The 25,858-nt window shown below is 44.6% G+C and overlaps 1 protein-coding gene across 2 annotated transcripts in view; it reads left to right on the top strand.

Annotated features, from left to right (window-relative positions):
* Positions 1-25,858, top strand: part of ENTPD6 (ectonucleoside triphosphate diphosphohydrolase 6) — a 97,724-nt gene that overhangs the window by 59,454 nt on the left and 12,412 nt on the right. For both annotated transcript variants that reach the window (XM_073627980.1, XM_073627981.1), the window contains exons 8-11: positions 2,563-2,642; positions 3,869-3,933; positions 6,500-6,601; positions 6,783-6,923. In XM_073627980.1, the coding sequence (XP_073484081.1) occupies positions 2,563-2,642; positions 3,869-3,933; positions 6,500-6,601; positions 6,783-6,923 (388 nt within the window). The remainder of the gene's footprint in view (positions 1-2,562; positions 2,643-3,868; positions 3,934-6,499; positions 6,602-6,782; positions 6,924-25,858) is intronic.

Here is a 25,858-nt window from a genome sequence, read left to right on the forward strand (position 1 = left end):
GGCTGTTTTTATATTGAACAAAGTTTCTAATACTACGCTTGAAGCTGCGCTCTCTGCTTTTGTTTTATGTTTAAAGTCCAGCCTGGGTACTAACCATGGCTCCCTCCTTAGATACAGAGATAGAAAATGTGCTATTTGCAGAATTGCCAGGTGACCATAAATGAAAGAAGATTGAAAAAAGAAAACAAACACAGCCACCACATTTAAGGACTTGGTAAATCAATATTTTAAAATCTTGTTTTTACATTTAGATGCACTTTGATTTAGTTTGGCACTAGTGTGGTTCCACATCATCTCCCCGGCTGTGCAGAAGCTTGCAGTAGACAAGCAGATGTCTTACTAATACTTTACTAAGAGATGAAACTGCACCCATATCCTTGCACTAGTACGTTTTACTGAGAGATCAAAATCTGGCCCTGCCTGATATAACCCTTTATTGCATTTTGCTCCTTACAAAGATTCATCTAGGGGTATACACTTTAAAATACGCCAGTTCTCTGCTACCAGATAGCAGAAGGAGCAAAACTGTGTAAAATGTGCTTGTTTTTTTTTCTGCGCCATCTGTTCCTCCTTTGAGAGGCCAAGTTTTGCTGCATACTGTCATTACAAGGAGTCCCACGTATGCGAAATGCTGACATAGTGGATTGCCAGGATTTCTTTTCAAAGTGCAATTTGTACAATGTGAATCTGTTTATTTTTTCTTTGGAACGACAAAGCTTAAATAGAACGTATGGTGGATTTGTACTTGCTTTCTTTTAGGGTTGTCCCGATACCACTTTTTTAAGACAGAGTATAAGTACTGATACTTTTTTTCAAGTACTCACCGATACTTTTTTTTTTTAATGTCACGTGACAGTGTTTTTTTGGGGGGGGGTTTTAACAATTATTTTTTACAAATTTTTTTTTTTGTTTTTTTACAATGCTTTCTTTTTTTTTCTGGGGGTGGATGGTGTCTGTGTTTTTTATTTTAATTTTTATTATTTTTTACAATCATCATTTTTTTTTTTTTTTTATTATTATTTATTGCAATACTTTTTTTTTTTTTTTTTTTAAATCAGCCCTGTTGGGGGGCTTTGTGAGATATCAGGGGTCTTAATAGACCCCTGAAATCTCCCCCTTGAGACAGAGAAAGAGACAGAGGATAGAGATTCCCCAGTTCCTTTCTCTGCAGCCTCAGCTACACTGAAAATGAATGGAGAGAAGACAGCGGCTCCTCTCTATTCATAAACTGAGACATCGTAATCGCAGGAGATTACAATGTTTTAGTTATGTGAATGGACATAGTCAGTGATCACTGACTCTGTTCATAGATCAAAGGAAGGAGGAGGACATGGAGAGGGACCGCAGAACGGCGGGTGGACAGCGGAACGGCACAGGACACTGAGGAAGAAAGGAGGGGGACAGCAGAACGGAGGGGGGGGGGGGGGGGGGGAGAAGCTTGTAACTTCCCCACTCACTGATCACCGCTGACTGTACAGGTATCGGGAGCATTTGCCCGAGTACAAGTACAGGCAAATGCTTGGTATCGGTGCAGATACCGATACTACTTTCTTTATTATGATCAGGACTAAAATAAAAATTGTAAGGTAAATAATAAACGTTTACATGGTAGAGATCCTGTCTAATGATTTTAACTTTTTTCAGCAAAGTGCATTCTTTTTTTTTTTTTTTTTTAATAGGAGATCGAACACTTCTCTCCATTTAATAGCTGCGCCCATCAGCTTTGCTCCATTGCAGAGAACTGGTCTCTGAAAGTCCATTGGGAAACTGACTTTCTGGGGTGTACATCTTCTGAATCCCCCATAGCTCTTATTGGTTCCTCCCACTGACATCCATGTTCTTACTCTCTCCTGCAGTGGGGAGAGCTGTGGGGGATCTAGGAGGATGACCAAAAGTGTCCGTTTGCCAGCAGTCTTTGGAAAACCAGTTCTTTGTAACACTGGCATGGGTGGGAGGATGAGCGGAGTATTTTGTCTCTTTACAGGTATGTGCGTTACTCAAAGGCTCTTTTCACACTAGTGAATCGGTTTACAAAATGCAGTGGATCGCTTTTACACAGCGTGACAAAAGGAGATTTGAAGGCGTTCCAGTAGCGATACAGCTGCCACTAGATGCCTGTTGTGGGTTTTTTTTTTTTTTTTAATTGGTGAATGGTATTTTTGGATTGCGGGAACTTGCCACAACCACAAGATAATTGTTTGGCTCATAGTTGGCGTGTCCCCATCCACTTACCTAGCTAGCATGTGGAGCTGCAGTTTTTTTTCACTTTACTGAAAGCAATCCATTTTCTCCTATGCGGAAAGAAGTATGTTGTTGTCACAGCAGTAGCTTATCCATTATCGAACAGCCAAATCCAAGCTTTCAGTTGGATGAACAGCGCTACCAAAAACACCTATGCATAGTGTATGTGTTTTTATTTGTATTCTTATTTGTGTTTTTTATTTATTTATTTTATTCTCCCCACCGTTTGATTTGTGTACCTATCTAGATGGTGTTTTTAAAATGTGTTTTTTTTTTTTTTTTTTTTTTTTTTTTACGTCTTCTTGATCCTTTTTTAAACAGATGACTTTCCCTAATGCACCACCAGGATTTATCACCAACTTTCAGCTGTTTAACCGCACATATCACCTCTATTCACACAGGTGAGTTATGATCAACATCTTTACGAAAGATAATTAGAATAAAGAAAAGTGAAACTAGTTTCCGATTTTTTTTTTTTTTTTTTTCTAATGCAGATTACAGCATTAAAAGATCATTTAAATGGCTGTTTTGGTCAAGAGAAACAGGTTTTATATTCTATAATATATTACATATGGTCATATATAATTGGATTAAGCAACCCACACATTGATATCAGTGGTTGCAATTTCTCCACCCAGTTCTGAATTCATTGCACTATGACGCTTGTTTTTGTTGGGTCTCATAATTGGATCCCTGTACTGTCTGTAGTTCTCAGATAATATTGTCTGTGCTGTAATCGGTTAAAGCGGAGTTCCAAGCAAAAAGACATCTCTGTTTCAAACAATTGATCACCCCACCCCCCTCATTTTTGGATTTTTTCATTTATTTTCTTTTTGGTACCTTTTTTTTTTCTTAGGGACTTCCTTCATATGCCGCTGCGGCGAGGTAAGTCTCTTCTGGGGTTGCATCCGGCCCCCCCTCCGCTGCCTTCTGGGACACACACAGGTCCCATTCAGAGAACACCGCGCACCAGGAAACTGACTGTGAAGAATTCACAGCTGGTTTCCCTTACTTGCAATTCCGGCGCCTGCACCCAAACCCAATGAATGGAATGGCTTGGGGTGCCGACTTCGCGGGCTCCCTGGACAGGTAAGTGTCCTTATACTAAAAGTCAGCAGCTACAGTATTTGTAGCTGCTGACTTTAAAAAAAATGTTACCCCAGGCTGGAGAACTCCGCTTCAAATTGTAAAGTCCCTAAATAACAATTTTGTTTTTCAAAATGTGTAAATGTATGCTGAGATCATGAATATTCGTGACCGTATTGACTAATGTAAAGTCTGCTCCAGCCAAACATTCTTTTCGTTTATACTTTTTCTGGGTTGTCACAGCTTTTTTTTTTTTTTTTTTTTTTTTTTTTTTGTATTGAAGGCTCCCAAACTTGTTCCTAAGCAGGACCAAAGACAAAGTAATAGCATGATAATGGAAACCTTTATGTTCATAGTTGAGCAATTCAAAATTTAAGATCCATCAATTCTGAAAACAAAATTTTAAATATACAGCAAACATGCCCCTTTATAAATTATTAAGTACATCTAGAAATAAAATTGGACTACTTGGATCACTTGAGAGTTAGTAATGTGAACTGCAGATTGGAAAGTAACGTTTCCATTTATACATATTACACAGCTACTTGGGACTTGGCTTGATGTCGGCCAGACTGGAAATCATGGGAGGAAAAGAAGGAATACCCTGTAAGTATTAGATCTTTGTATAAGGTCTTGGGAATTGCAAACTCAGACTATAACCTGTGCCATTTTGCTTAATGAGGTCAGGTCTCAAGTATTGGTCACGCTTGGCTTCATGTTTTAGGTTATTCTTTGTATTGCACTACTACCACTTTGGTGACAGTCCTGCTCACATGGAGACTGATACATGTTAGACAGAAGACAGGTATGGCGCTGATATCTTAAAGCAGAACTAAACTCCCCAATAAACTAAACTCTTCCAGCAATGCAAAGGTTACATCCTTTGCTAGCAACGGTCATCTTTCCTCTAGGTGCTGGGTTCTTATCCTCTTGATTTCGTCAGCTGGGGATGATAAGCATAGGGGAGTCAGTCATTTTGGCACAGCCGGATTGTGTCAGGAATGCACGCTGGTAGAAAGCAAAGCCAAGCTGCTCCAGGTGAGAGCAATCCCACGCTTCAACCTCACGGTGCAGGTCCAGGCCGCAATCTGGATAGGAGCCACAGGAACAGGAAAAGGTTTGACCGCACTCACAGGTTTGAAGCAAAAGTGAAGACTTTATTGAAGATAAAAATCATCAGACAACATCGTAGTCATCATGACATCAATGCAGACCTAGTAGAGATTAACGTGTTTCAATAATTGGAATTCGCTTGGTCATAATCAGGAATGCACGCTGACTTGCTCATGCACAGCTCAGTGTACATTCAGTAGAAAACTGAAAGTAGGCAGGTAAGTGCGTATTATTGCAGAAGTGACTTGCGTAGCATGTCTCTTCTGCAATAAAGAGCGGCCTGCTCAGTTTTCTAAAAGTTAGGTTTATTTCTGCTTTAGATTTTTTATTTAAAGTGGTTATAAAGGTTATCCTCTGCAAACAGGCTAATGTAACTTATACTGTAACAATGTTTTACAGACTTCAATGTTCCAAATAACAAAATCACCAAATACTTTACTGTTTTAGATCCTCAGGATTTTCCAACGTTGTGTTGCCAGTGGTCTGGAGACTCAGCAGATCTTGCATTGTTGCTGGAAGTGGCACGTGCCAGTTTCCAAGTCAGCATTGTTCATGAAGGCCAAATTGAGGCACTGCCTCAGCCCTTCGCAGATAGTTAGATATACATGAAACAATGAGGAAAAGTCCTAAGTGAATGGGTCATTCATGAATATCTAATTGACTAGAGAGGGCAAACAGTGTGAAGAGGAACTGTCATTTTCTTGGGTAAAGGCAGTGTTGCAATCCCAAAACCAAAGCTAAAAAGTAGATGTGTGAACTGATAAGATCAACTAGTATTATAAAGCGCATGTGTCAAACACAAGGCCTGCAGGCCAGATCTGGCCCGCCTGGCCATTTCACGTGGCCTCTCGTGCCCAGGGCTTTTTTTTTTTTTTTCCACCCCCAACTTTCGCCCTCTGCTTCTTGCTCACCACTGTTGCTTGTAAACACAGAAGCCACCCCTGAACCCTGCACTCTGTAAATAGCGCACCTCTGAATTTTGTACATAACGCAGAGGGCACTCATGAAACTGCACTCTGTACATAGAGCACCCCTGAACTCAGCACATAATGCACTCCTGGTATTTATTGCCCCTTTAAGATCCTCTCACACCCACTGTTCGACGCAGTTCAGTTTGGGGTGTTGCCGAGTTCCTGCACCTGTTCTCCTGAGATAAAATCCCTAAATTATTACCATATTTATCGGCGTATAACACGCACTTTTTCCCCTTTAAAATCAGGGGAAAATCGCTGGTGCGTGTTATACGCCGATCCCCTGCGATCCTGAGCTGAAAGATCAAAAAAATCGCCGACCGCGATTTGAAAATGGCGCCGCCGGCGCCAAAATACACAGTGCCGGTTCTCGGCCACTTTCGGCTTCACTCGAGCGCCGCCCGAACCTAGCCAAGTGTACTTGGCTAGGTTCGGATAGCTCCGCTTACAGTCACGCCCATCCCGGGCGGGACTACGAGTGGAGCCGAAAGTGAACGAGAGCCGCCGAGAAGAGCCGAGGACCGGCTCAGTGTATTTTGGCGCCGGCAGCGCCATTTTCAAATCGTGGTCGGTGATTTTGAAGCTCAGCGAGCTGCAAGGCTGCACTGGGGCAAGGCTGCACTGGACATTGGGGAAGGCTGCACTGACAAGGCTGCACTGGGGCAAGGCTGCACTGAGAAGGCTGCAATGATGGGCATTTAAATGTAAGTTTTTTTTCCCTTAAAATTCCCTCCTAAATTGGAGTGCGTGTTATACCCCGATAAATGCGGTATATATAATCTTAGATACAGCTGGTCCTTAGAGGGCAACCATAATGCTAATGTGACCCGCAATAAAATTGAGTTTGACACCTCTGTTATTAAGAATAAGAAAAAATCTTTAACAGAGGTGAAAGTTGATGCATTATTATATAGAAACCAAAGGCAGACTGAAATTTTAGCTTGGAACAGAAATATGGCTTACTGACTTGATGTCTGCCCCAACCTGCTACCATAATCGATCAATCGATGCATTGTATGTCTGTAACCTTCTTCATTTCCATAGTGTAAATGTGTAATTTCATGTCTCTGTGCCTTTTTGTCCCTCAGTGCAGTCTGGAGAAGAGCTGGTGACTCCCTGTGTGACGCCTGGCTATATGACAAAATTTGAACATGCTGGAATCACTTATAAAGTGAAAGGAGAGAAGGGTGGTAAGTGTGAACCAACCTTATTATTTCCAAGTGTATGATATGGACTATATCTCTTATACTTTCATTACTGCAGTGCAAGTTGGGGAAATCTCTCTAATATTTATCTTATTACAAGTTAAAGGTACTTTTACTGTACCATGATTGTGTTTTTTTTTTTTTTTTTTTTTTTTTTCTTCTGCAGAGACTTCTGTATATGAATCATGCTATAGAAGAGTAGGAGAAATGCTTAAGGGCAAAGTGAATCATGCTACGGAAGTGGCTGCTCTCTTCTTTTATTCCTTTTCATATTATTTTGATCGTGCTGAAGATACACATTTGATAGGTAAGTATAAGTATTCATCACTGGCATACACTAGTGTCACAAGTAGGCGTTATTCACCAAGGCAACATTAAATTGATCACAATTTATAGTCTTTATACACTGACTATGTCATAACTTTTGTTTGATTTCGTTCAACTATCCTATTTATTACATTCACCAAAGAATCCTCCATCACAGCACTGCAAAACTTCAGCCTTCTAGTTTTCAGTTTATGAAGATATTCAGGAGAACTTCCAGTCCATGCCTTTTTCATAGCTGTTCCCAGAGATGCTACTGGCCTTTAAGGCATTTTCTCTTAACTTGGTGTACATCTCTTCTTACAATGGTTCCATAGGTTTTAGATCTGTCAATGGTGTCATTAAGCTTCAGACAGTGGGCCTGATTAAACCAGCCTTTCTAGCCCCCCCCCCCCCCCAAAGGTTTATAGGGGTTCCTTTAGCAATTTCTGCCTCCCAGTTAAGTAACTATTAAAAACAATCTTTTTAGCTATCTGTAAGGGCAGGGGGTTCCCATTGATCACAAATGAGGATCACTCTTCCCATTAACCCTCATGCTAATGTACCAAGAGCTGTAGATAGTCCTTATTAGCAGGGGCTCCCTTAAGCCCCATACACACAGGTAGAATGTCTGGAGACATTTGCTGATGCAAAAAAATACTGGCCAACATTCTGTCCGTGTGTATGTTCGTCATTTGTTGGACGTGCATGCTGGAAAACCAGCAGCCGTTCGACTTCCGATCAGCGCTGCCAATGGCAGAGAGTGCTAATCGGATTGTGGGGGTGGGGGGGGGGGTGGCGCATCGGGGGCGTTCCCCTGTCAAACGCAACAGCTTAGCACGGGAGATCGCTGTATTAGCCTTGCATAGTTAGTACAGTGTCTCAGACTGGAGCAGACAGTTTTTTGGGGGGTTTTTTGTTTTGTTTTTTGCAAAAAACAAAACGAATGGTGTTTCCCCAGCTTTAGAATGGAATGTTTTTGTTTTAAGGGTTCCTCCGTGTTGAGGGAGGCTGGATTAAAGAATTTTATTTAAATCGGAAAGTACAGAACTTGTATTCATAGACCATGAATTAAATGCAGACTACCTTCAGGTGATTGTAGTCCTGCACATAACACATGGTCTATGAATACTGTGTTCTGTCCTGTACTCTTGGAATTTACAGGAATTTAAAGGGGTTGTAAACCCTCGTGTGTTTGTTCATGTGTGTGTTTTTTGTTTGTTTGGGTTTTTTTTAATTAAAAAAAACAAACATGCCTATACTTGTTCTGTGCAATGCAATAGTTTTGCACAGAGCAGCCCTGCTGGAATGCCCCGCTGGTGCTTTAGACTGCTCCTTTTCATCGAATGCCCCCACAAAGTCGCTTTCTGGAGTGGCCATCTCAGTCTCCTGACCAAAATATCATTGAGCCATGCTGGGGATATCTCAAACGTGCAATTCATGCAAGACAGCCCAAGAAATTACAGGAACTGGAGGCTTTTTGCCAAGAGGAATGGGCAGCTTTACCATCTGACAAGATAAAGAGCATCATCCACAAATACCACAAAAGACTTCAAGCTGTCATTGATGTTAAAGGGGACAATACACGGTATTAAGAACTGGGATATGTTTTCATTATGATTTAAAAAGAGTAAACGCAGTTGATTTGATAATAAATGGCTTCAGCCAAACGCTAACCATGAGTGAAAAAAGTTGTTGTGGGTATGTAAACTTATGAGCACAACTGTATGTGAGGGTTTACATCCACTTTTGTGTAGAATGCTTTAGGGTGAAAAGACTTGAAGATTTACAACCACTTTAAGGAATTCCTATTCTTTCTTTTTTTTTTTCCTTTTTTTTTTTTTTTTTTTTTTTTTTTAATTTACCTTTTTGGTGCACATGCAATGCGCACTTGGCCTGCACCAAATAAACAACATAGTGTACCTCTTTTAAAGGGGATTTGTGATATATGCGTCAGAAACTGGAAAATCTCAAATTGCAGGTATATTATTTTCTGCACCTATAAACGAATATCTTTGTACTCAGAGTCTCCTTATGGATTGTTTTAGGAAAGGAAGAAGCTATGAAAAATAGACCCAGGGTGTGCCGTGGTCAGCATGCCTAAAAGGGGGCAAAAATAAAGACAGTAGGATGAAGCTATCAAAAATGTATTGCAAAACTGAATTGTAGCAATCAATCAGTCAAAACAACAAACGCCTGTGACATCTCGACCAGAGGATCAGGGATATATCTAGAGAAGCAAAATGACTTCCGTCTACCTAATTTTTTGATCACATGAACCAGGACCCCTTGGCGAGAAGCTGCACCAATTCTGAAAGGATGGCCTGAATACGCCATGGGGTCCAAACCCAAATTGACTAGAAGGGTGCGGCAATGATGCATGAACTGAGCTGTAGAGAGGGGAGCACTAGGGAAGGGCAATAGTGGACTGTGCCTAGGCCTGTCTGCTGTAGCCCTTACAAGCTGGTCTAAGACCAAAACAGAGCACCATGCTTTGTTGGTCTTTAAAAACCTAATGACGGTGCCGACTCCGAGCTGCTAGTCTTGCAAGTATGCAGACGCAACTGAAAGTCAAAGGAATACTGGATCCTAGCCCAGGAAAAGTAAACTCCCCAGGCCTCAAGAAACCATAAAATGTCAGATGCATAGCTGGCAGCAACCCAAAGGGAGACCTGGCAAGTAAATCAGACATGCCCCGGAATATCTGCCCCGTGATGGGCAGCCTGCTAGCTACTGCAGGAGGGCTACTGTTCTGAATCCCTTTGAGGGTAGCTTTAATGAGGTGTGCTGAAAAAAATGGATGGCCTGCTGGGGTCCCGTAAAGACAAAGTGCTGAATGCCTGCTAAATATGTCCTAATGGTGCCATGGGCCAGCTTAAGCTGAGAGTGGCAAAAGGCAGCGAACGCTAGTAAATACTGAACGCTGCAGCCATCAACCTCAGGATACGGGGCCTGGAAGGTCTGGAAAACATTCCAGGCTGTGATGTACGCCTTCCTGGTGTTCACTGACAACAATTTGTCAATCAAAGCTGTCGCGGCGGCCCAGTGGGTATCTAGTCCATCATTAATTGAGGAAAGTGTGGGGCTGAAGTGGCGCCAGCATCGGCGTCTGGGACCTGCTGGAAAAACAGTGAGTAATTAAACCGGGACAGTGCATCTGCTGCTACATTGTCTACACCATTGATGAATCTGCAGTGTATGCGGAGGGAGAGCCAAATGAGCCTACACACAAAAGACATAAGTAAAGACCTAGATCTGCCCTTGTTGACTATCTCTGCCGTGGCTTGATTATCCGTGGAAAAAAACAGTCTGACCTGCCCACAAATGACCCCACACCTGTGCTGCCGCAACAATGGGGTAGATTTCGAACAAGGCTAACGTCTCTAAGAAACCTGGAATGGACAAAACCTAGTCTGGCTAAGGCCCCGCCAGCCAGTGTGAGCCACAAAAAGCCTCATAGCCCTTTGTGGCCGCTGCATCTGTAAAAACCTGAGGGGAAAACCCTGACCCTGCAGGGATAAACATGGTAACACCATTCCAATGTTGCAGGAACTCGTCCCACATGTGCAGATCTGACAAAGCGGAAGGATCTAATCTGACACAAGTATCAGAGTTGGGAGCTGAAGGTAACAAAGACAATAACCTAGAAATGAAAGACCTCCCCTGGGGGATGATCGTCATTGCGAAATTCAGCATTCCCAGCAGAGACTGTAATTCAACCCTGGTACAAACTTGGGAGATCGTGAACGCATGTATACATTCACTGATCCTTACCAGTTTGTCTGTGGGAAGACTGGCCTGCATGGACTGAGTATCAAGCACGATCCCCAGGAAGGCGAATCTAGTAACTGGGTCTTCTATTTTCTTGACTGCCAGTGGGATGTCTAAAGGCGCAAGAACTGATGTCAGTTTTTGAAGGTCAAAGGGTGCCTGATCATCACTCTCAGTGAGGATAAAATTGTCCAAATAGTGGATCACTTTCTGGACAACGCTCTCTGTGTGTGAAGATCCAACTTAGTGCTTGTGCGAAGCAATCAAACAGCCAGGGACTACTCTTAGAGCCAAAGGTAAGTTTGGTGGCAAAATAATAAAACTCCCTCTACTTCAGGGGTCTCAAACTGGCGGCCCTCCAGTTGTTGCGAAACTACAAGTCCCATAAGGCATTGCAAGGCTGACAGTTACAAGCATGACTCCCACAGGCAGAGACATGATGGGATTTGTAGTTTCGCAACAGCTGGAGGGCCGCCAGTTTGAGACCCCTGCTCTACTTAATACCATGCCACTGCCAGAGTGATGGCAGAATTGGAAGAAGTTTAAAGGCGTCTGCGATGTCGGCTTTGGACAGCCAAGTGCCCTCACCTGCCCCAATGATACACTGAATTGCTTGATCCACCGATGCATATTTAAGTGAAAACTCCTCAGATGGTATTAAAGAGTTAAAGAGGAAGTAAACTCAGCACCTCAAATGCTCCTTAATAAAACCAGTCTGCTACAGCTTCCCATAACATTTTGCATTAATCTTTTGCCCCTTCAGATTTTACTGTTTTCCCAGGCGGTTGTAAAATCATGGTTCCTTATAGCAGCCAGCGCCATCTCAGCTACTGTCTTCCGAGGCTGCAGTGTAGATTACTTCCGCCCTTCCTGTCTTTCTCTGCTGTTATCTCGCACATGCTCATTTATGTTGCAGCCAAGCCTCGTTTTCACTTGAGATTGCAATAGCAACCATTTCCTGCTTATCGAGGCGCAGACAAGTGGGCAAATATTTCAGCACTTGTTAACTGTGTAGGGCTTTTTTTTAACCATGTAAAATGCAATTGATTATATAACCACTTCAGCCCCAGAAGGATTTACCCCCTTCCTGACCAGAGCACTTTTTACAATTTGGCACTGCGTCGCTTTAACTGCTAATTGCGCGGTCATGCAATGCTGTACCCAAACGAAATTTGCGTCCTTTTCTTCCCACAAATAGAGCTTTCTTTTGATGGTATTTGATCACCTCTGCCGTTTTTATTTTTTGCGCTATAAACGGAAAAAGACCGAAAATTTTGAAAAAAAATATTTTCTACTTTTTGTTATAAAAAAAAAATCCAATAAACTCAATTTTAGTCATACATTTAGGCCAAAATGTATTCGGCCACATGTCTTTGGTAAAAAAAATGTCAATAAGCGTATATTTATTGGTTTGCGCAAAAGTTATAGCGCCTACAAACTAGGGTACATTTTCTGGAATTTACACAGCCTTTAATTTATGACTGCCTATGTCATTTCTTGAGGTGCTAAAATGGCAGGGCAGTACAAAACCCCCACAAATGACCCCATTTTGGAAAGTAGACACCCCAAAGAAATTGCTGAGAGGCATGTTTAGCCCATTGAATATTCATTTTTTTTTTTGTCCCAAGTGATTGAATAATGACAAAAAAAAATTTACAAAAAGTTGTTACTAAATGATATATTGCTCACACAGGCCATGGGCATATGTGGAATTGCACCCCAAAATACATTTAGCTGCTTCTCCTGAGTATGGGGATACCACATGTGTGGGACTTTTTGGGAGAGTAGCCGCATACGGGGCCCCGAAAACCAAGCACCACCTTCAGGATTTCTAAGGGCGTAAATTTTTGATTTCACTCCTCACTACCTATCAGTTTTGAAGGCCATAAAATGCCAAGATGGCACAAACCCCCCCCAAATGACCCCATTTTGGAAAGTAGACACCCCAAGCTATTTGCTGAGATGCATGTTGAGTATTTTGCAGCTCTCATTTGTTTTTGAAAATGAAGAAAGACAAGAAAAACATTTTTTTTTTCTTTTTTCAATTTTCAAAACTTTGTGACAAAAAGCGAGGTCTGCAGAATACTCACTATACCTCTCAGCAAATAGCTTGGGGTGTCTACTTTCCAAAATGGGGTCATTTGGGGGGGTTTTGTTCCACCTGGGCATTCCATGGCCTCCGAAACTGTGATAGGCAGTGAAGAGTGAAATCAAATTTACGCCCTTAGAAAGCCTGAAGGCGGTGCTTGGTTTTCGGGGTCCCGTACGCGGCTAGGCTCCCAAAAAGTCTCACACACGTGGTATCCCCGTACTCAGGAGAAGCAACAGAATGTATTTTGGGGTGTAATTTCACATATTCCCATGGCATGTTTGAGCAATATATCATTTAGTGACAACTTTGTGCAAAGAAAAAAAAAAAAAAATGTGTCTTTTTCCCGCAACTTGTGTCACAATATAAAATATTCCATGGACTCTACATGCCTCTCAGCAAATAGCTTGGGGTGTCTACTTTCCAAAATGGGGTCATTTGGGGGGGGGGGGGGGGGGTTGAACTGTCCTGGCATTTTATGCACAACATTTAGAAGCTTATGTCACACATCACCCACTCTTCTAACCACTTGAAGACAAAGCCCTTTCTGACACTTTTTTGTTTACATGAAAAAATAATTTTTTTTTGCAAGAAAATTACTTTGAACCCCCCCAAACATTATATATTTTTTTTTAAAGCAAATGCCCTACAGATTTAAATTGTGGCTGTTCAATTTTTTTTTTCACGCAGGATTTGCGCAGCGATTTTTCAAACGCATTTTTTTGGGAAAAAACACACTTTTTAAAAATTTTAATGTACTAAAACACACTATATTGCCCAAATGTTTGATGAAATAAAAAAGATGATCTTAGGCCGAGTACATGGATACTAAACATGACATGCTTTAAAATTGCGCACAAACGTGCAGTGGCGACAAACTAAATACATTTTTCAAAGCCTTGAAAAGCCTTTACAGGTTACCGCTTTAGATTTGCAGAGGAGGTCTACAGCTAAAATTACTGCCCTCGATCTGACGTTCGCGGTGACACCTCACATGCATGGTGCAATTGCTGTTTACATTTGTCGCCAGACCGACGCTTGCATTCGCCTTTGCGCGAGAGCAGGGGGGGGCAGGGGTGCTTTTGCTTTTTTAGCTTATTTTCTCGAATCGTCTTCCAGGGCAGCATCCGAGAGATAGGCTCCTCCTCCCTAAAACAGGAAACACATTAGTCCACCATTATAAATTTCACACTCTTACCTGTGTGCCTCAGTTGTTTGTGTTTCCTCCGGACCCACAGGAGCTGCAAGAACGTTTGTTATTTTATTTTCACCTGTCTCTGTGCTTGTTGCAGGAGACCCCCTGCCAGCATCCCATACAGCCCAAGGGGCTTTGGGAGGGCGAGCAGGCGCAGCACTGGGCAACATTGCTCAAAGCCTGAGATTTCGCCCCTACTGAGGGGTCTGCAATCATCCCCCCCCCAGGCTGCAGGAGGACTCTGTCATCCCCACCCCATGCCGCTGTTAGGCCTGTGTATGCTTCCGCAAGCACCCCCCTCTGGCTTTCCGCAGAATCTGGAGCCCGCCAGGGGGGATGGATACATGCATAGATGGGCGCCCCCCCCCCCCGCCGCCGCCGACCGCTGACGAAAACCTCAGCAGCAGAGGGTCTAGCAGGGAGGGTTTTGCACCTTCTAAATTAGGTCCCTGGTGGCTGCGGCTGTCCCCCCAAACGAATCCACCGCTCTCCGGGCGGCGCAGCAGCGTCCTCACCGCCACAGGCCGCTACAGGAAGTCGGGGGTGTACCAAGATGGCGCCGAGGAAGTTCCGCTTCCGGGTTGGCGGCAATTTTCCCGTAGTCTATCTACTACGGAGATAGAGCAGGGACACCTAGGGGCGGGAAGTTCAAAAAAAAAAAAAAAAAAAAAAAAAAAAAACAGAATACAAATAGCAAATTTGTTCAATGCTACCCTTCACTACCAGCACAGTTACTCTACAATACAGCGGCATGTGCAGGTGTGTCCACCAACCTGCACGGGGTCAGCCGGGGGCGGGGCCGGAGCTTATGCAGGAAGCAGATAAAAAGGCCTCTAAGCAGAGGATCCTGGTGGCTGATCATGTCTGACGCTTCCCCACCCTGCCCTGCAGATCCTGCAAATCAGGACAGCTCCAAGGTAAGCCAGAATATTCTTGAATTATCTCTGTCTTAACCTCTTTACTGCCTATCTACAGGCAGTTCCTTTGACCACCTAAACTCACGGGGTTTTTTTGTTCTCTATGCTCGCTTGCAGGCAAAGACCCCTGAGGAAAGGAAGGCTAAAGGCAAAACATGTGCCTCATGCAGCCACAGGCTTTCCCCAGATTGGAAAAAGCCCCTGTGTCAGAAATGCTTAGACAAAATGGTGGCAAAAGAATCACAGGGATTTTTGAAAGACCTGCTCAATTCTTTTAAGAAAGAAATTCAGAGCACCATGGCACCACTACGCTCTGCTATAGAGAAATTAGAAACGCCAGCAAGTGTCGCTCAGGCCAGTATCCCATCTACCAGCGGAACACACATTCCAAGGGAGAACAAGGTACAGGCAGAACAAGAGGTGGATTCAGATGAATCTGAACAATCTGAATCAGAAGACGGTATCTGTTCAGACTCAGAGGAGGAAGATGACACGACAGACTGCAACCTGTTTCCTTCTGAGGACACAGACAGTCTTCTCAAAGCCATCACTGACACTCTAGGCATTAAAGAACAGAAAACCGCAGAACTCACTATGCATGACAGAATGTACAAAGGGCTCCAGCCCAAGAAGCCAAGAACGTTCCCGGTACACCAAACACTTAAAGACATAGTCAAAAAGGAATGGGAAGACCCAGAGAAAAAGCTTTTCATCCCCGCCACAATCAAACGCAGATACCCGTTTGCGGAAGCAGACACCAAAACCTGGGCTAAATGCCCCAAGGTGGATGCCTCTCTGGCAAAAATCACGAACAAATCGGACTTGGCTTTTGATGACGCAGGTACCCTCAGCGACCCCATGGACAAGAAAATAGAAGCTCTCCTGAAAAGGGCATGGGAAGCAGGGGCGGCAAACCTAAATCCGGCTATTGCTTCCACCTGCACAGCCCGAACCTTGCTAATCTGGCTAACCCAGCTGCAAGATCTATTGGAGAACGACACACCCAGGGAGGAACTAATTAAAACCATCCCCACACTAACTAGAGCGGCAGCTTTCTTGGCAGATGCTTCAGCAGAAACTGTCAGAATATCCTCTAGGACCACGGCACTACTAAACTCGGCCCGCAGAGCCCTGTGGTTAAAATCCTGGGGGGGGGATGCACCTTCCAAGAACCGTTTATGTGGCATACCATTCACTGGAGACCTACTGTTTGGTCCCGAACTAGAAACAGTCCTGGATAGGACTGCAGCAAAAAATAAGGGGTTCCCTCAAACCAAGAAGAGACAAGGGAAGGCGCCCTTTCGGCATTTCAAGAAATTCAATAAGCCAGGGGCAAAAAAGCACTGGGGTCAACAAAACAAGAAAGGCAAAGGTGAATTCATCCTCAAGCCTAATACCCAAAAGAACAAAAAACAATGACTGCCTTCAGGTGGGGGGCAGATTGGCGACTTTCTCCCACCAATGGGAGGAGATAACAGAAAACAAATTCATACTGCGCACCATAGCGGACGGTTACGCAATAGAATTCTCCAACCGCCCCCCAACCAAATACTTAGCGACCATGCTACCCAAGGACAGCAATCAAGCAAAGGTGTTTCTAGAATCCCTACAGAAACTATTAGATCAGAAGGTGATTTGTCACGTTCCCCAAGAGGAGGAACAGAAGGGCTTCTACTCACACATCTTCGCAAAAAGAAAACCATCAGGCAAACTAAGGCTGATACTAAACCTCAAACCACTCAACCGAGGAATAAGATACAAGAGATTCAGAATGGAATCTATCTATTCAATCAGGAACATCCTACCGCAGGAGACATTCATGGCAACACTAGACTTACAGGATGCCTACCTACATGTCCCCATAAGGAAGGATCACCAAAAGTTTCTAAGGTTCGCAATCCAGGGGCCAGCAGCTACGCTGCACCTACAGTACACAGCTCTCCCCTTCGGAATCTCCTCAGTTCCAAGAATATTCTCAAAAATAATGGCGGAAGCGCTAAAAGGTCTAAGACAGGAGGGTATTGGAATAATACCATACTTAGACGACCTCCTGTTCTTTGCGGACTCAGCAGCAATCCTAGAAAACAACCTGCGCAAGAGTATGATCTATCTGCAAAACCTGGGATGGTTAATAAACGCAGAGAAATCGCAAATGATCCCAAGCCAGAGAGTAGTGTACCTGGGATACGTGCTGGACTCCAGACTGTCAAAAATTTTCCTAACAAAGGAAAAAGACGTAAAAATGACACAAGCAATTACGTCCCTGCTAAGGAACCATTCCACAACGATCAGGCACGGAATGTCCGTACTAGGACTGATGACGTCTTCCATTCCAGCCATCACCTGGGCACAAATTCACATGCGACCCTTACAGAACTACATTCTGTCCCAATGGGATGGCAGGCAAGCATCCCTAGAAAAATCCATTCCCGTCCCCGCCACAGTCAAACAAACACTCTACTGGTGGCTCAACCCACTTCGGGTCATCGAGGGGCGCAGATGGGCTCAAGTCAATCCAGTCAGCATCACCACCGATGCAAGCGCCCTAGGATGAGGAGCCCACATGGAAGGGCGGTTCTCGCAAGGGAAATGGACACCCAAATGGGCACGAGCCTCCTCAAACTTGAGAGAGCTGAAAGCTGTGGGGGAAGCGCTAAAAACCTTCAAGCCAGCATTACAGGGGAAGGATGTAAAGATACAATCAGACAACGCAACGACAGTCGCATACCTAAACAGACAAGGGGGCACAAAATCCCAAAAACTGATGAGACTGACACAATCTATCCTACTGTGGACAGAAGTGAACATAAGATCGATATCCGGTATTCATCTAAAAGGAACAGACAATACAGTGGCAGATTTCCTGAGCCGGAAAACGATAAAACACACGGAATGGTCGCTAAACCAAACAACCTTCACTCAAATCACCCAGAAGTGGGGAATACCCGAAGTAGACCTATTTGCTCCCAGGGCGAACGCAAAATCTCCGATATTTTTCTCCCTGGACCCTACAGATGGCAACAGCGGGGTGGATGCTTTCAACCAAAACTGGAAATGGCATCTGTGCTATGCATTCCCTCCAACTGCCATAATCCCAAAAGTAATCCAAAAAATCAAGGCAGAGAAAACAACAGTGATACTAATAGCACCACACTGGCCCCAGAGAGCATGGTTCAGTCATTTAAAAAATCTCAGCATACAACCTCAGCTGACACTGACGGACCGCCCGGATCTACTGTCACAAGGCCCAGTCAACCATCCGAACCACAAAATCTTGAAGCTCTCGGCTTGGTTACTGAGAGGGTAAAACTCCAGAACAAAGGCCTGTCAGACAGAGTAATCAACACCATCTTAAACAGCAGAAAGCCGGTAACGAGAGCCATCTATGAGAAAATAAGGAAAAAATTTGTTTCTTGGTACGAAGACAGACCAATCTCCAACGGTGGGATAATTCCAATAGTTTTGGACTTCCTACAAGATGGTGCAGACAAAAACATATCACCAAGTACCCTGAAAGTACAAGTTGCAGCACTTTCCTCGGTCATGGATACTAGACTAGCGGAAGACCCGCTGATAAGACGATTCCTCATAGCTCTTAAAAGATCCAAACCAGCCAAATTGTACAAAACTCCCACCTGGGACATGGGCACAGTACTTAAGGGCTTTCTTTCCCCTCCGTTTGAACCTATCGAGGACAGCTCAGACAAAAACCTCACGTTAAAAACTGCGCTCCTTCTGGCCTTAGTATCCGCCAGAAGAGTGAGTGAGATCCAAGCTCTATCTTCAATAGAACCATACTGTCTAATACATCTGGACAAGATAATTCTCTCTCCAGATCCGGCCTTTCTACCCAAGGTCTCTTCTACATTTCACAGAACCCAAAACATCGTCATACCCTCACTTCCAACAACCATGGATAGTAGGAAAAGAAACATTTACAGCAAACTTGAGGTAAGGAACACGCTCATAGCGTATCTCGAAAGAACAAAAGAATGGCGTAGAACGACCTCCCTCTTCATCCTCTATGCAGGAATCAACAGAGGGAAACAAGCTTCAAAAAGCACCATCAGCAGATGGATAAGGATGGCCATACAGATTACCTATAAGGCACAGAATCTCACTCCACCTAGTGAAATCAGAGCGCACTCAACTAGAGCCTGGGCAACCTCGGCCGCAGAGAAAGCAGGGGCAACTCCGGAGCAGATCTGCAGGGCAGCGACATGGTCGAGCTTCAGTACTTTCGCTAAGCACTACCGCATAGACCAGCTGTCTGACCAAGACCAAGCATTTGGTCGTAAAGTGCTCCAGTCTCTAACCCCACCCTAGTAAGTATTGCTTGATATATCCTCTCGGATGCTGCCCTGGAAGACGATTCGAGAAAACAGAGTTAGGTACCTGGTAACTCTTTTTCTAAGAAGTCTTCCAGGGCAGCACTAGTTCCCACCCTTGAAACAACAAAAACCAGGTACAGAGGGGGAGCTTGCAGCTTACAGGGAATTCCTTCGGTGCTTTAACATAACTGAGGCACACAGGTAAGAGTGTGAAATTTATAATGGTGGACTAATGTGTTTCCTGTTTTAGGGAGGAGGAGCCTATCTCTCGGATGCTGCCCTGGAAGACTTCTTAGAAAAAGAGTTACCAGGTACCTAACTCTGTTTTTTTTTTTTTTTTAATCATTTTTATTGTTATCTCAGGGAATGTAAATATCCCCTATGATAGCAATAGGTAGTGACAGGTACTCTTTTTTTGAAAAAACTGGGGTCTAGTAGACCCTAGATCTCTCCTCTGCCCTCAAAGCATCTGACCACACCAAGATCGGTGTGATAAAATGCTTTCCCAATTTCCCAATGGCGCTGTTTACATCCGGCGAAATCTAAGTCATGAAATGCTCGTAGCTTCCGGTTTCTTAGGCCATAGAGATGTTTGGAGCCACTCAGTTCTCTTATCACCTCTATGGTCAACTGGCTGAATCACCGGCTGCATTCTCAGGTTCCCTGTTGGGACAGGAGAGCCAGCGAAAAACATGGAAGACGGTGGGGGGGATTCCCTCCCACTGCTTGTAAAAGCAGTCTAGAGGCTAATTAGCCGCTAGGATTGCTTTTACATGAAAGCTAACCGCTGGCTGAAAAGAATGATACCAAGATGATACCTAAACCTGCAGGCATCATTCTGCTATAACCACTCAAAGTCCAGCAACATACCAGTATGTTGCTGGTCCTTGTTGGGCATATATTGTAAACTTAATTTTCATGCAGCCTGTGGGCTGAACGAAAAAAAGATATTGATCGGTGGGTATGCCCACCATTAGAATACCTCCCTTCATCCACCCACTTCTAATGATGGGCATACATGCACCGTATATAAATGCCGAAGCATGGGGGCATCCTCCCGCAAAAGTTAGGAGCAAATCGCTCCTCTGCCCTCTGCTGCCCCCACACTTCGGCATATATGCTGAAGTATGTAACTGTGGTGGTGAAATCACCTCCGACAGCGCTGGAGTCACGGCTTTATGTATCATGGGAGCAAACTCTGTTGCTGTCAAGATAAATAAATCCGTGCTGCAACTGAATGGCGTACCTGCTAAGCAAATGATGGTCAACAATAAAACAAAGTAACATTACAGTATAACAGTAAGACTTACCATACCTGCAAAGCAAATCCAAAAAAAACATAGTAAAAAATAAAACATTTAACGCAACCTGTGCCTAAAATATATATATGCCGAAGCATTGGGGCATCCTCCCACAAAAGGCAGGAGCAAATCGCTCCTCCACCCACTGCTGCCCCTACGCTTCGGCATATATGCTGAAGTATGTAACTGTGGGGCTGAAATCACCTCCGACATCGCTGGAGTCACGGCTTTATATATCGTGGGAGCAAACGCTGTTGCTGTCAAGATAAATAAATCCGCTCTGCAGCTGAATGGCGTACCTGAAAACAAAAAAATGGTTACCAACAAAACACAGTAAACAGTAAAGTATAAAAAAATTGCATATCTGAAAAGCAAACATGGTAAAACATAATAACAATAAAACATTGCAGAATAGAATACAGTAAAAAAGAGCAGAACAATAGAGAGAGAGAGAGAACAATAAAACGACAACTATTTTTGTTTTTTTTATTTTATATATTATTTATTTATTACACTTTTTTTTAGTAACTAACTTTTTTGTAACTGGTACCAGGTTTGGGGGTCTCAAAATGCGATGGCATCTTGGGAGACCCTGTGAAAGTGTGTCCTAGTCTGTGCAATGCTGTACCCTACGCTAAAACTCAACTAGTGTATGGTAGCGTTCAAAACATTCACCAATGCATAGACCAGGATTGTCAGAATAGGAGGGACAATAATACCGGGTGTCACGCCTAAATCCGCGCTTGCTACAGACACAACATCTTTTTTGGGGGGCTCTTTGGGTAGGGGTACTCGGGAGGGCATAAGGAAAATGCCTCTCATGCAGCCGGCTTACTGCACTTGGTTGGGGAAGGTGAGGTGAAGCACTCTCTGGATACAGAAGGGCTCTGACTATCTCTTCCTGGAATTTAACCACTTGCTTACTGGGCACTTAAACCCCCCTCCTGTCCAGACCAATTTTCAGCTTTCAGCGCTGTCGCACTTTGAATGATAATTGCGCGGTCATACAACACGGTACCCAAATGAAATTTTTATCATTTTTTTCCAACAAATAGAGCTTTCTTTTGATGGTATTTGATCACCTCTACGGTTTTTATTTTTTGTTAAAAAAATTGAAAAAGACAGAATTTTTTTTGAAAAATTATATTTTTTTTTATATTTTGTTATCAATTTTTGCAAACAGTTAATTTTTCTCCTTCGTTGATGTACGCTGATGAGGCAGCACTGATGGGCTAGGATAGGTGGCAGTGATGGGCACTGATGGGTGGCAGTTATGGGCACTGATGGGTGGCAGTGTTGGGCACTGATTGATGGCAGCACTGCTAGGTGGCACTGATAGGTGGCACTTGTGGGCACTGATAGGTGGCACTTGTGGGCACTGATAGGTGGCACTTGTGGGCACTGATAGGTGGCACTTGTGGGCATTGATAGGTGGCACTTGTGGGCATTGATAGGTGGCACTTGTGGGCATTGATAGGTGGCACTTGTGGGCATTGATAGGTGGCACTTGTGGGCACTGGCAGATGGCACTTGGAGGCACAGATGAGGCATCTGTGCCTCCTTCCTCTTCGGGACCGATGTCCCTTTTGACATAAGCCAGTGATCGGCTTATGTCAAAGGGACGAAACCGGTCACCGAGCTTTTGTTTACATCATGTGACCAGCTGTCATTGGCTGACAGCTGATCACATGGTGAGGGGCCGGGAACGGCCCCTTACTCGGATCTGTGATCATCCGAGTCTCCGTGACTCGGTGATCACAGCGTGCACACCGCGCGCGTGCATAGGGGAGAACGTCATATGACGTCCTCCCGGAGATTGAGGTCCGCGCTGTAGCCGTCATTCGGCTATGGCCCGGACCTCAAGTGGTTAAGGAAGGATCCAGTCCGTCCTGAAGCTTTGTATAGCACATGAGCGTTCAGCAAAGCCAATTGAAATAAATAAACAGACACTTTTTTGTACCAGCGTCTGGCCTTACGGGCAACTAGGTACGGCGCCAACAACTGGTCGTTGAGGTCCACCCCTCCCATATTTTGGTTATATTCGTGGACACAGAGGGGTTTCTCCACAACACCAGTCGCTGTAGTAATTTGGACCGTCGTGTCTGCATGAAGGGAGGTAAGAACGAAAACATTTTTATTGTCCCTCCACTTCATAGCGAGCAAATTATTACACTGCAGCAGGCTCTCTCCCCCAGCCTAAGACGGGAATCTACAAGCCGCTGGGGAAAGCCCCGGCGATTAGGTCGCACGGTGCCACATGCTCCAATCTGATGATCAAAAAGGTGACTAAAAAGTGGCACGCTCGTGTAATAATTGTCCACATATAAATGGTACCCCTTTCCCAATAAGGGTGACACCAAGTCCCACACTATCTTGCCAGCGCTTCCTATGTAGTCAGGGCAGTTTGTCGGCTCTACGTGACTATCTTTGCCCTCGTAAACCATAAATCTACATGTATAGCCTGTGGCCCTGTCACAGAGCTTATACATCTTGACCCCGTATTTGGCACGCTTGCTGGGAAGGTACTGTTTGAATGACAAACAGCCAGAAAATTTAATCAGGGACTCATCAACGCAGACAACTTGATGGGGAGTAAACAAGTCTGCAAAACGTTGGTTGAAGTGGTTTACGAGGGGCCATATTTGGTAGAGCCGATCGTATCCAGGGTCTCCACGAGGACGACAGAGTTCATTGTCTTTGAAGTGCATGAACTGCAAAATCTGCTCGTATCGTGCCCTGGCCATGGAAGCAGAGAACAAGGGCATATGGTGAATTGGGTCAGTGGACCAATATGACTGCAACTCATTCTTTTTATTAATGCCCATGTTGAGGGAAAGGCCCAGAAAGATCTTAAATTCAGAGACCGTAATTGGTCTCCAATCTCTGGCAAGGGAGGACTGGGGATTAGCGGCGATGTGTTGACCAGCGTATAAACTGCTTTGGTCCACAATAGATCTATAGAGATCTTCGGTGAAAAACAGCGAATAAAAATCCAGTGGCGTAAAATCAACTGTTTCCACCTGAATTCCGGGTTGGCCAGTGAATGGGGGAAGTACGGGTGCTGCAGAAGTGGTGGGCTCCCAATTCGGATTGGCGAATGCAGCAGGAAGGGCACGACGGGCCTGTGATTGTCTTCTTGGTGGCAGCGGGACACTACTAGTGCTTGCCACCTCGCCAGCTTGAACTGCACTTATGGGACTCGCCACGTCACCACGTGATACTGCAGTGCTGTATATACGACCAGGGTGTACTAGGCCGCTGGTGCTTGCCAGTTCACCAGAAGGAATAGCGGCACTAGTACTTCTCTGCTCCATACGAGGGACCTGCGGTTCTTGCACTTTAAGAACAGAAGAAGAAGATTGGGGTCTGGTAACGCCTGACCTTAGCAGGGACCACAACTCCGTCGTCAGAGCTATCTGTCATGGAGCCGCTGTCCTCTACAGGATCGTATTCTGAGCCTGAATCTGACAGATGAGTGACTTCCTCTTCACTATCTGTCATGCTCAGAAACGTGTAGGCCTCTTCACTAGTGTACCTTCAATTTGCCATTTTGGGCTCTAAATTTAGGGGTACACTAGTGAGACTCACAGGCAAAAAAGCTCCTGACTGTTAGCGACTGATTCAAAACGCTACCAAAAAACTGTTAGCGATCGCAGAGATCAGGCCTGACTCTGCGAACGCTGCAGTTATGTGTGCTTAGTGTTTTGTAAGTGACAGTGATCGATCGATACTGCACTTGGGTGGGCTGGGCAGGGCTGGGCCGAGGGGCAAAATGCAGGTGCTAGCAGGTATCTGGGCTGATCCCGCTAACACTGCGTTTATGGGAACCCTAAACTGCTGGGGAGTATAGATCTGATCGGATCAGATATCGATCCGTTCAGATACTATAGCACTAAGGGAGGTATATGCTGCGTGCGTGGGTGTTAGCGGTACTGGCGCTAATCTGACGCTGCCTGGGGCGACGCAGACCTTATCTGATCCTAAAAACGTAACTTATATCACTGCCGGGCAATTAGGGGGTTAAACCTTTATAAGGAAATAAACGGCGGGTGCCCTAAAACTATAATAAACTATAAAAAACAAACTAACTAACTAACCAGCGTCACCCGTAACACTTATACGGTGATCGCTGGTGAAAGGGTTAACTAGGGGGCAATCAAAGGGTTAAAACCTTTAGTAGGTAGAAAAGGGGGTCCCTGTCACTATAAAACACTGACAGCGAACCTATATACTTACCTCCCTAACTAGCGTCACCAGCGACACTAATACAGCGATCAGAAAAACGATCGCTTAGTGACACTGGCGACGGGGGGTGATCAAGGGGTTAACCTTTATTAGGGGGGTACCCCAGACCTAAAGGGGGCTAATCCTAACTGCCCTAACACTTATAACTGTCACAAACTGACGCCAATGCAAAAAAAAAAAAAAACTGCTACTGGTGTCAGTGTGACAGGGGGTACAGGGGGGTGAAAAGTGTGCCTGGCGTGTTCTACTGGAAGTGTAGTGTTGGTGTAACTTACATTGATGTCTTCTCTCCTCGGCGCCAAAACGAAAAGACCGGCTCGAGGAGGGATGACATCACTTCCTCTTCCTCTGTTTACATTACAGAGGCAAGGATTTTCATTCGCCGGGAGCGATCGGGAGGGGGTGGTCACGAATGGATGGCTCCCCCTCACCTCTAATCGCTCGCAAAGAAATGCTGGCCGCCTCTGGCACCGGGGGGGGGGGGGGGGGTCCGATCAGACCCCCCACCCGCGGGAGGCAGATCACGTACAGGTGCGTGATTCTGCCTGCCCGTGCCATTCTGCCGACGTACATCGGCGTGAGGCGGTCGGCAAGTGGATAATGCAGCTGATCTCCTTGCTCCGAGATGCTGATGTTTACACCTCCTGTGACATTGCTAGTCACATGGGGTGTTTCAGGAACTGAATGACACTAATCTCGTGAGATCTCTGAACAGTGCCGCAGAGAGAAGATGCACATTTATCAATGGACTGACGGCACAATGAGCGTGCAGTTTTTAATGAGGGCGAATATGCGCATGCGGCACTGACGTCTTGAAAACGAACCTGACAGATTACAAGCAAACTGAGCAGGTTAGGATTAATCCATAAAGAGCAATGTGTACAGTGCTTATTGATGATTGCATCTGGGAAAACTTATCAAGGAGGGTTTACAACTACTTTAAGGCTAGGCACCTGCGAACAATGAGGGGCTGAGAAATCGTAAATTACCTCAGTTTATTGGAAAATTTTCCTTTGACAAGGCCCAAGGGGTTGACCCTCCAAACCTGGAAAGGGGATGTTGGGAAAGGACCAATAACAAAACCCTTCCT

Source organism: Aquarana catesbeiana, linkage group LG04 (assembly GCF_042186555.1).
Source record: "Aquarana catesbeiana isolate 2022-GZ linkage group LG04, ASM4218655v1, whole genome shotgun sequence".
NCBI classification, from domain to species: Eukaryota; Metazoa; Chordata; class Amphibia; order Anura; family Ranidae; genus Aquarana; species Aquarana catesbeiana.